This window comes from Oncorhynchus clarkii, unplaced genomic scaffold, assembly GCF_045791955.1.
Source record: "Oncorhynchus clarkii lewisi isolate Uvic-CL-2024 unplaced genomic scaffold, UVic_Ocla_1.0 unplaced_contig_2103_pilon_pilon, whole genome shotgun sequence".
In the NCBI taxonomy this organism is placed as follows: Eukaryota; Metazoa; Chordata; class Actinopteri; order Salmoniformes; family Salmonidae; genus Oncorhynchus; species Oncorhynchus clarkii.
In genome coordinates, this window is record NW_027260993.1 from 111,026 (window position 1) to 123,047 (window position 12,022).

The 12,022-nt window shown below is 49.0% G+C and overlaps 2 protein-coding genes across 2 annotated transcripts in view; one reads left to right on the forward strand and one right to left on the reverse strand.

The window, feature by feature from the left end:
- The window catches only part of LOC139402883 (E3 ubiquitin-protein ligase DTX4-like), a 40,028-nt gene that overhangs the window by 5,380 nt on the left and 22,626 nt on the right, over positions 1 to 12,022 (forward strand). The gene's annotated exons all lie outside the window — the stretch shown is intronic.
- Positions 1,186 to 6,640, reverse strand: LOC139402881 (keratin-associated protein 4-1-like; the record flags this gene model as incomplete). Its single annotated transcript, XM_071146768.1, has 3 exons — positions 6,601 to 6,640; positions 2,828 to 2,931; positions 1,186 to 1,719 (listed from the first exon to the last, which is right to left on the reverse strand). Coding segments are annotated over exons 1-3 (678 nt in total), but the record flags the coding sequence as incomplete, so codon positions are not given.

The following is a 12,022-nucleotide window of genomic DNA, read 5'->3' on the forward strand; positions in this document are numbered from 1 at the left end:
CCTCTGTCTCTCCCTCCTCTGTCTCCTCTGTCTCGCCTGTCTCTCTCCCTCTCATAGACATAAAACCCAAACTCAAACGAATTGTCACATTGGTAAACACACCAACACAACCTTGTGGCATAGGGTGTTGTGGTGGGAGAGTTAGAGAATAATGGTTGAAATGACATGTTGGCTGATATAGTCCGAGACTGACAACAGGCAGCTAGACAGACAGACTGACAACAGGCAGCTAGACAGACAGACTGACAACAGGCAGCTAGACAGACAGACTGACAACAGGCAGCTAGACAGAGAGACTGACAACAGGCAGCTAGACAGAGAGACTGACAACAGGCAGCTAGACAGAGAGACTGACAACAGGCAGCTAGACAGAGAGACTGACAACAGGCAGCTAGACAGAGAGGCTGACAACAGGCAGCTAGACAGAGAGGCTGACAACAGGCAGCTAGACAGAGAGGCTGACAACAGGCAGCTAGACAGAGAGGCTGACAACAGGCAGCTAGACAGAGAGGCTGACAACAGGCAGCTAGACAGAGAGGCTGACAACAGGCAGCTAGACAGAGAGGCTGACAACAGGCAGCTAGACAGAGAGGCTGACAACAGGCAGCTAGACAGAGAGGCTGACAACAGGCAGCTAGACAGAGAGGCTGACAACAGGCAGCTAGGCAGAGAAGCTGACAACAGGTAGAGAGGCTGACAACAGGCAGAGTGGTTGACAACAGGCAGAGTGGTTGACAACAGGCAGAGTGGCTGACAACAGGCAGAGAGGCTGACAACAGGCAGAGAGGCTGACAACAGGCAGAGAGGCTGACAACAGGCAGAGAGGCTGACAACAGGCAGAGAGGCTGACAACAGGCAGAGAAGCTGACAACAGGCAGCTAGGCAGAGAAGCTGACAACAGGTAGAGAGCCTGACAACAGGCAGCTAGGCAGAGAAGCTGACAACAGGTAGAGAGCTGACAACAGGCAGCTAGGCAGAGAGGCTGACAACAGGCAGAGAACAGATAGATAGACAGAGAGGCTGACAACATGCAGATAGACAGAGAGGCTGACAACATGCAGATAGACAGAGAGGCTGACAACATGCAGATAGACAGAGAGGCTGACAACATGCAGATAGACAGAGAGGCTGACAACATGCAAATAGACAGAGAGGCTGACAACATGCAAATAGACAGAGAGGCTGACAACATGCAGATAGACAGAGAGGCTGACAACATGCAGATAGACAGAGAGGCTGACAACATGCAGATAGACAGAGAGGCTGACAACATGCAGATAGACAGAGAGGCTGACAACATGCAGATAGACAGAGAGGCTGACAACATGCAGATAGACAGAGAGGCTGACAACATGCAGATAGACAGAGAGGCTGACAACATGCAGATAGGCAGAGAGGCTGACAACATGCAGATAGGCAGAGAGGCTGACAACAGGCAGATAGGCAGAGAGGCTGACAACAGGCAGATAGGCAGAGAGGCTGACAACAGGCAGATAGGCAGAGAGGCTGACAACAGGCAGATAGGCAGAGAGGCTGACAACAGGCAGATAGGCAGAGAGGCTGACAACAGGCAGATAGGCAGAGAGGCTGACAACAGGCAGATAGGCAGAGAGGCTGACAACAGGCAGATAGGCAGAGAGGCTGACAACAGGCAGATAGACAGAGAGGCTGACAACAGGCAGATAGACAGAGAGGCTGACAACAGGCAGATAGACAGAGAGGCTGACAACATACAGATAGACAGAGAGGCTGACAACAGGCAGATAGACAGAGAGGCTGACAACATACAGATAGGCAGAGAGGCTGACAACAGGCAGAGAGGCTGACAACAGGCAGATAGACAGAGAGGCTGACAACATGCAGAGAGGCTGACAACATACAGATAGACAGAGAGGCTGACAACAGGCAGATAGGCAGAGAGGCTGACAACAGGCAGAGAGGCTGACAACAGGCAGATAGGCAGAGAGGCTGACAACAGGCAGATAGGCAGAGAGGCTGACAACAGGCAGATAGGCAGAGAGGCTGACAACAGGCAGATAGGCAGAGAGGCTGACAACAGGCAGATAGGCAGAGAGGCTGACAACAGGCAGATAGGCAGAGAGGCTGACAACAGGCAGATAGACAGAGAGGCTGACAACAGGCAGAAAGACAGAGAGGCTGACAACAGGCAGATAGACAGAGAGGCTGACAACATGCAGATAGACAGAGAGGCTGACAACATACAGATAGACAGAGAGGCTGACAACAGGCAGATAGACAGAGAGGCTGACAACATACAGATAGACAGAGAGGCTGACAACAGGCAGATAGACAGAGAGGCTGACAACATACAGATAGACAGAGAGGCTGACAACAGGCAGATAGACAGAGAGGCTGACAACATACAGATAGGCAGAGAGGCTGACAACAGGCAGAGAGGCTGACAACATGCAGAGAGGCTGACAACATACAGATAGACAGAGAGGCTGACAACATACAGATAGGCAGAGAGGCTGACAACAGGCAGATAGGCAGAGAGGCTGACAACAGGCAGATAGACAGAGAGGCTGACAACATACAGATAGGCAGAGAGGCTGACAACAGGCAGAGAGGCTGACAACAGGCAGAGAGGCTGACAACAGGCAGATAGACAGAGAGGCTGACAACATGCAGATAGACAGAGAGGCTGACAACAGGCAAATAGACATAGATAGACAGAGAGTGAATGATCGGCTAAACACACAGATGAGACTTACAGGGAGGCATAGGTGCTATGGATAGGAAAGCACAGAGCGGGGGCTGGTCTTAGAACACACACACACACACACACACACACACACACACACACTGGTCTTGGAAGAAGCAGCCAGCTGCCGTCTGAGGCTCGGAGGCCCTGTTGCTGCTCCAGCTGGTCCAGCCGAAGGGGACACGTTTCCCAGTCACCCACAAAGCCTGGGGTCGGGGTGCAGGGGTCACGGGGTCACCCTAGGGGAGAAAGGGTGGAGGCAAACTAAACATAAGCCAAACCTGACAAGACAGGCCACTTCTAAGTAGAACCAGGCTGGACAAAGAGGCAGGGAGAAAGAGAGGAATAGCGAGGGGAGGAGAGAGAGAAGATATTGAGAGAGAGAAAGATGGGGAGAGGGAAGAGAGAGAAAGAGTGGAGGTGAAGTACAGATAGAGGGGGAATTGTGGAGAGGAGAGACTGGAGAGGGAGGAGGGGAGAGAGAGATGGAGGGGGGAGTAGAACAGAGAGGTTTCCCCCAGCCCAATAGGTTGTTGGAGAGAGAGAGAGAGAGAGAGAGAGAGAGAGATGGAGGGGGGAGTAGAACAGAACAAATGTTTCCCCCAGCCCAATAGGTTGTTGGAGGAGAGAGAGAGAGAGACGGAGGGGGGAGTAGAACAGAACAGAAAGGTTCCCCCCAGCCCAATAGGTTGTTGGAGGAGAGAGAGAGAGAGAGACGGAGGGGGGAGTAGAACAGAACGTTCCCCCCAGTACAACTCAGTAGGTTGTTGTGCAACAGTCTGTGTCAGGTTACTTCAGGGCCCCAGGGCCTCCCAAGTGCCGTCAGTCACTGCGTGTTTCACAACGTAGGCCTTGGATTAGGAGCAGAGAGGACACACACACACACACACACACACACACACAGGGTCATGCATGAAGAGTACACACACACACACACGGGGTCATGCATGAAGAGTGCACAGACACACACACATACACACACATGCTCAAACGCTCTACACACACACACGCACCCATATGCAATGACGCACACACACTGGATTGTGTTTCATTCTATCTGATGGCTCTCGTGTTTGGGCTAAGAGGGTCGGAGGGCTACAAAGAGAAGGGAGTCCCGAGGGGCGCAGTGGTCTAAGACACGGCATCTCAGTGCAAGAGACGTCCAGGCTGCATCACATCTGGCTGTGATTGGGAGTCCCATAGGGCGGCGCACAATTGGCCCACATTGTCTGTGTTTGGCCGGGGTAGGCCGTCACTGTAAATAAGAATTTGTTCTTAACTAACTTGCCTAGTTAAATGAAGGTTAAATTAGATATAATAAATCGATGTGAGTGGTGTTTTTGTGCTTCTAGGTTGTGCCGGCCATATTGTGAAGTCCTTTTTTACTGTTTTGGTAGTTTATTCTCTCTCTCTCTCTCTCTCTCTCTTTATCTCTCTCTCTCTCTCTTTATCTCTCTCTCTCTCTCTCTCTCTCTATTTCTCTCTCTCTCTCTCTATTTCTCTCTCTCTCTCTTTATCTCAATTTAAGGGGCTTTATTGACATGGGAAACATATGTTAACATTGCCAAAGCAAGTGAAATAGATAATAAACAGAAGAGACATGAACAGTGAACATTACACTCACAGAGGTTCCAAAAGAATAAAGACATTTCAAATGTTATATTATGTCTATGTACAGTGTTGTAATGATGTGTAAATAGTTAAAGTCCAAAATAAATCAACATAAATATATCAGCAGGATGGAGAGAGGGAGAAAAGAGCCAGTATAGGAAGAGGGGAGGGGAGGAGAGGAAGATCATCTGAGGTCAGTCAGACTAGAACACAGAGAAATGAGGAACGAGGGAAAAGAGAGATGGAGAGAGGGGGAGGGGCATTAGAAACCACAGCTCTTATTTTAGAAGGGATCTAGCAGACACCTTTATGTCTCTTATTCCCCTTCCCCTGCTCTGTCTCTGTCTCTTCTTCTCCTTCCCCTGCTCTGTCTCTGTCTCTTCTTCTCCTTCCCCTGCTCTGTCTCTGTCTCTTCTTCTCCTTCCCCTGCTCTGTCTCTTCTTCTCCTTCCCCTGCTCTGTCTCTGCTTCTCGTTCTCCTTCCCCTGCTCTGTCTCTGCTTGTGACATCAGAGTGCTGCTACAGTGCAACTTAGATTCTGTTCCATTAGCGGCGTTTTCTCTCTGTTTTGAGAAAGCGACCGTCTGGCACAAGGCTGGCTTTCCCATTGACGCTAAAGGACAAAGGAAGGAGAGATGGGGCCTGGGGTCGGGCCGGGTCTGTTCTGTCAACCGAAAAGATTCTGTCGGAGTTAGTCAACATTTTCCTGCTCTCTTTTTCTCTCTTTCTTTTCGCAATTGTGTGTGTGTGTGTTGTTTCTGTCTGTGTGTGTGTGTGTTGTTTCTGTGCCTGCTTGTGTGTGTTGTTCCTGTGTGTGTTGTTTTGTGTGTGTGTGTGTGTGTGTGTGTGTGTTTGCTTCAGTGAGCAGAGCAGGAATTCACCTCTGAGTGAGGGGCAACAGGTAGTGGACCGCTTGACTGGCCAGGTTTGAGAATGGCTGGAAGGCATGTTTCTCACAGTCATGTAGTGACATGGAGACTGTCTCCCAGGTCCGTGAGAGAAATTCGACTCAATATGGCATGAGGGTCTGCTATACAAATTGATGGAAAGCAGTGTTGAGGGAGAAACATACAACATTATTAAATCCATGTACACAAACAACAAGTGTGCTGTTACAATTGGTCCAAAAAACACACACATTTCTTTCCACATTGCCGTGGGGTGAGACCGGGATGCAGCTTAAGCCCCACCATCTTCAACATATATATCAACGAATTGACAAGGGCACTAGAACAGTCTGCAGCACCCGGCCTCACCCTGCTAGAATCTGAAGTAGGACTAGGTGACATGGCCTGAAACTAATTTCTCAAGTCTTTTCAAACTTATGGGCTATTCACGATACACATCTCAATTTACAACAACAAATACATCTCTAAATAAGCTGTGTTCTACAATTAAAGGTCAAATACACTGCATTTAATCAAATTAATTCACACACTAAATTCTGCGATACAGGCATTTGGAATATTGAGCAAAAACATACATTCAAATTAATCAAATTAATTTGATATATCGCCCAGCCCTAATCTGAAGTCAAATGTCTACTGTTTGCTGATGATCTAATGCTTCTGTCCCCAACCAAGGAGGGCCTACAGCAGCACTGAGATCATCTCCACAGATTCAGATTCTGTCTGGTTGACCTGGGCCCTGACAGTAAATCTCAGTAAGACAAAAATAATGGTGTTCCAAAAAAGGTTGTGAGGTCTGGGTTCCGGACTGAGTTCCGCTCACCAACCAACATTTCACAAAATGGGACAAACACCAAATTGAGACTCTGCGTGCAGAATTCTGCAAAAGTATCCTCAGTGTACAACGTAAACCACCAAATAATGCATGAAGAGCAGAATTAAGCCGATACCCACTAATGACCAACATCCAGAGAAGAGACATTCTACAACCACCTAAAAGGAAGCGATTCCCAAACCTTCCATAACAAAGCTCTTCTCTAAGCCAGTTGTTCCCAAACATTTTATAGTCCCGTACCCCTTCAAACATTTAACCTCCAGCCGCGTACCCCCTCTAGCACTAGGGTCAGCACACTCTCAAATGTTGTTTTTTGCCATCATTGTAAGCCTGCCACACACACACTATATGATACACTCATTCTTATGTTTAATAAATGTGAGTTGTCACAACCCGGCTCGTGGGAAGTGACAAAGAGCTCTTATAGGACCAGGCCACAAATAATAATAATCATTTTTCTCTTTCTTTAGCCATCTTACATATAAAACCTTATTTGTTCATCAAAAATGGTGAATAACTCACCACAGTGTTCAGCGGTCGACGTCACCGGCTTTCTAGCCATCGCCACTTCATTTCTCATCTTTCCATTTGTTTTGTCTTGTTCAATACACACCTGGTTTTCATTCCATAATCACACTGCATGTATTTAGTCCTCTGTTCCCCTCCATGTCTTTGTGTGTAATTGTTATGTGGATTTTGTCAGGCGCTATACTTTTCCTGTGTTCCGTGTGTTTGGCACGTTATTGTTCTTATGTGCTGTCATTTTGGACCGGAATTAAAGTGCGCCTCCCGTACACACCCCTGACAACAGGTTAATGAAGGGTCTGCTTGAAAGGATGCACATCACTCTGTAATGTAGGGTTGTATTGGAGAGAGTCTCAGTATCTGTTGCTTTTATACGTCTAGCTACTCGAAAGTCGTCTTTATTCTCGCTCCAAAAACTCCTGTGGCTTATTTTTCAAATGGTCATGTTTTGTTTCTAAATGCCTGCTCAAAGGGGAAGGTTTCCCGTGAGAGAGTAACAGTTAATGTGATTGGATGTTAATTATTTGACTAGGCTACCTGTATTTGACATTGTGTTGTTATTTCACTGAACCCAAATGTATAGCTCCGTTAGAAAATATAAATGTACTGTTTGAATTGTCTTTTTTTTAAAATGTGAATCACATTTTTATTTGGCGTACCCCCGATGGCATTGCGCGTACCCCTGATGGCATTGCGCGTACCCCCGATGGCATTGCGCGTACCCCCGATGGCATTGCGCGTACACCCGATGGCATTGCGCGTACCCCCGATGGCATTGCGCGTACCCCCGATGGCATTGCGCGTACACCCAGTTTAGGAATACCTGCCCTAAGCAGGCTGGTCCTGGGGCTTTGTTCACAAACAGACCCCACAGAGACACAGGACAGCAACACAATTAGACCCAAACAAATCATGAGAAAACAAAAAGATAATTACTTGACACATTGGAAAGAATCAACAAAAAAACAGAGCAAACTAGAATGCTATTTGGCCCTAAACAGAGAGTACACAGCGGCAGAATACCTGACCACTGTGACTGACCCAAAATTAAGGAAAGCTTTGACTATGTACAGACTCAGTGAGCATAGCCTTGCTATTGAGAAAGGCCGCCGTAGGCAGACATGGCTCTCAAGCGAAGACAAGCTATGTGCACACTGCCCACAAAATGAGGGCGAAACTGAGCTGCACTTCCTAACCTCCTGCCAAATGTATGACCATATTAGAGACACATATTTCCCTTAGATTACACAAACTCTCATATCTATTGGGTGAAATACCAGCAAGATGTGTGACATGTTGCCACAAGAAAAGGGCAACCAGTGAAGAACACCAATGTGAATACAACCCACATGTATGTTTATCTATCTTCCCCTTTGCACTTTAACTATTTGCATATTGTTACAACACTGTAACAACACTGTCTATAGACATACTATGACATTTTAAATGCTTGTCCGTGTAATGTTTACTGTTCATGATCTATTTCACTTGCTTTTTAGAGAGAGAGAGAGAGAGACCCCTGAGACAGGTGGATAGACTGTCCATCTGGAACCTATTGTTCCCCTCTGCTTCACCCCTCCTGTCAACACACACACTCCGGTTCTCACACACACACTAACTGACCAGTACACACTGTTGATTGAGTAAGTACAGCCACTGTTGAAAGAGTAACGGTGGGAGGAAGAGGAACAGCCATCTGTTGAAAGAGTAACGGTGGGAAAGAGTAACGGTGGGAGGAAGAGGAACAGCCATCTGTTGAAAGAGTAATGTTGGGCGGAAGAGGCCAACCACAGTGACGTTGTCTGATCAACAGTTTCCATATCACCCTCATGGGAAAGCGACTTCCTCATAAATCAGGTGTTTTATTCCAATAGGATCTTACTGTACTCCTCTGTCTCATCTGCCATTCAGTCAGTTTACCACGTCCACCATGTAGTAGTTGAAGAGCAGGTTAATGAACAGCCATGGTCATTATCACCAGCGAGCTTCCCCTACCTCTAGGAGACTCATCAGAGACACCTCTCCTCCTCTACCCCTAGGAGACTCATCAGAGACACCTCTCCTCCCCTACCCCTAGGGGACTCACCAGAGACACCTCTCCTCCCCTACCCCTAGGAGACTCATCAGAGACACCTCTCCTCCCCTTCCCCTACCTCAAGGAGACTCATCAGAGACACCTCTCCTCCCCTACCCCTAGGGGACTCATCAGAGACACCTCTCCTCCCCTACCCCTAGGGGACTCACCAGAGACACCTCTCCTCCCCTACCCCTAGGGGACTCACCAGAGACACCTCTCCTCCCCTACCCCTAGGGGACTCATCAGAGACACCTCTCCTCCCCTACCCCTAGGGGACTCATCAGAGACACCTCTCCTCCCCTACCCCTAGGGGACTCATCAGAGACACCTCTCCTCCTCTACCCCTAGGAGACTCATCAGAGACACCTCTCCTCCCCTACCCCTAGGGGACTCACCAGAGACACCTCTCCTCCCCTACCCCTAGGAGACTCATCAGAGACACCTCTCCTCCCCTTCCCCTACCTCAAGGAGACTCATCAGAGACACCTCTCCTCCCCTACCCCTAGGGGACACATCAGAGACACCTCTCCTCCCCTACCCCTAGGGGACTCACCAGAGACACCTCTCCTCCCCTACCCCTAGGGGACTCACCAGAGACACCTCTCCTCCCCTACCCCTAGGGGACTCATCAGAGACACCTCTCCTCCCCTACCCCTAGGGGACTCATCAGAGACACCTCTCCTCCCCTACCCCTAGGGGACTCATCAGAGACACCTCTCCTCCCCTACCCCTAGGGGACTCATCAGAGACACCTCTCCTCCCCTACCCCTAGGGGACTCATCAGAGACAGCTCTCTTCCCCTACCCCTAGGGGACTCATCAGAGACACCTCTCCTCCCCTACCCCTAGGGGACTCATCAGAGACACCTCTCCTCCCCTACCCCTAGGGGACTCATCAGAGACACCTCTCCTCCCCTACCCCTAGGAGACTCATCAGAGACACCTCTCCTTCTCTACCCCTAGGGGACTCATCAGAGACACCTCTCCTCCCCTTCCCCTACCCCTAGGGGACTCATCAGAGACACCTCTCCTCCCCTACCCCTAGGAGACTCATCAGAGACAGCTCCCCTCCCCTACCACCCCTAGGAGACTCATCAGAGACAGGCTCCAGATTACAATACTAACACCTGGGATTATAGTTAACTAGGTGTTGAAGAGGTGGAGATGGGTGTAATGTGTTTATTGATGTTGTATATACAGGACACCTTTGTAAAAGAGGCCGAGGTCTCAGTGTGTCTTCCCTGTAAATAAAAAGACAGAAGGGAAAACAAACAGAACGAGTTGGGAGGGTTTTACGATCCACCGTTAAAATGAGTCCATATTCCTTTGGGAACTTTGGGTAACCTGAGCCTAGTGGATGTGGAGGGTAACGTAATCTGTGGCGACATGTTCTCAGAACCGGTTCTCAACAAGGAACCTTTGTGGAACTAGAAGGCTCAGGGGGCGAGCTGGAACAGTCCCTCAGTAGTGATGGAGGCTGCTGAGGGGAGGACGGCTCATAATAATGTCCAGAACGGAGCAAACGGAATGGCATCAAACACCTGGAAACCATGGAAACCATGTGTTAGATGTATTTGATACCATTCCACTGATTCTGTTCCAGTCATTACCACGAGTCTGTCCTCCCCAATTAAGGTGCAACCAGCCTCCTGTGCTCAGTAGGTGGTACCCCAGCTGACCACTGTTTTACCTTCACAGCAACCTGTTATTAAGTCACCTTCAACCCCTTGTAGACACACACACACACCTGACTTGCTCACCCACCCACCCAAACCAAAACACACACACACACACACCTGACATTCCATGAGCCACTATACCCCCACTCACTCACTCAAACACACACACACACCCCCAACAGCCCCCTCAGCCTGCCCTCTCCCCAGTGGCCTTGGTGAAAGACAGTGAAGGGGTCAGAGAGGTGGATATTATCCCTCAGATCAAAGGAGAACAGTGTTTTCCCTCCCTTCAAAGAGAGGAGCGTCCGCAGACACACTGACAGGGTGGATAGTTGTTCTCCCTCTGGCTGCACCCCTGTGATGAGCCTCGGCCCTGTTCATCCGGGCACACCCGTTCAGGTAGTCCCTCCCTGTTTCAGTCCCTTATCGTCCGGTTGGTGCCTAATGAACACAGCCCTCTCTGTCTTCAGTAGAGACTATAGAAGGTGATTGAAGGACATTGACGTGGCCGGGGTCTATCACAGGACGGAAACTCGAGGGAGGGGGGGGGGGCACGGCTGTCTTGTCTCGGCACCACAATCCATTCAGCTAATCAGAACCATTGATTGTGTCGACGGCGATGCTATTCTCTGTCTTTTCTTACGTGCACGTTGTGAACGGCGCTGTGCAAACGGTAGCGAGAGTGAAATATTAAGACGAGGGGCCCGGAGTTTATTCTTCTGGCCAGGAAAGAGGTGGGCTGAAGTACGACCTCTATGTTTCTCTTCAAAGGTCATCCACCACTAGAGGTTTCTATCAGAATCCAGTCCACCCGTGACTGTCCTCATCCCAGCTAGTGGTTTGTCTTTGTGAGAGCTGGCCTTTGTTTCTGTGGAACTGAAAGAGGCCTGTTTCCTCTACAGTCTACTGAATCTCACATGCTGCTCCTGGGGTCAAGTGCTCATTTCTCTTTTAGAACCATTGTATCGTTTTATAGAGTGAAGAAGACCTCCCGGCTCAGCCTTTAGTCCCCCCCCCCCCCCATACACACACACACACACACACACACACACACTTTTTCTCTCTTTCTCCCTCACTTTCTCTCTCAATCCAATTCAAAGGGTCTCTCTCCCTCTCTCTCTCTCTCTCTCTCTCTCTCTCTCTCTCTCTCTCTCTCCCCCTCTCAATTCAATTCAAAGGGTCTCTCTCTCAATGCAATGGGTCTCTCTCTCTCTCTTCAATTCAATGGGTCTCTCTCTCTCGTTCAATTCAAAGGGTCTCTCTCTCTCACACACACAATACCCTTGACTGTGTGCCTCTAACAAACATCGCTAGGCCTGCTGCATTCAGCCACCTCTTTTGATGTCTGTGTGTCCCAGTCTGTCTCGGCCAGGCCTCAGTGTGGGTCCCTCTTCTCTCTACCTTGGCATTGGCTGAATGGTCGTGCCACACGTTGCCCCTGGTTACCAAGCTCGTCTCTGATTGGACGGTTCTTGATCCTCCTCGGTTTGACACCGATGTGTGGTACCATACTAGGCCTGCTGGTTTGGTTGATTTTAAACCCATTAAACATCTCTATGGTTACCACTATCGATTCATCATGAACCAATATGCATTTCAAATGGAATTTTGACAACTATTCGCTTCCCTAAACAACTGTATTACTGTTGGTCATTAAGAGTGTC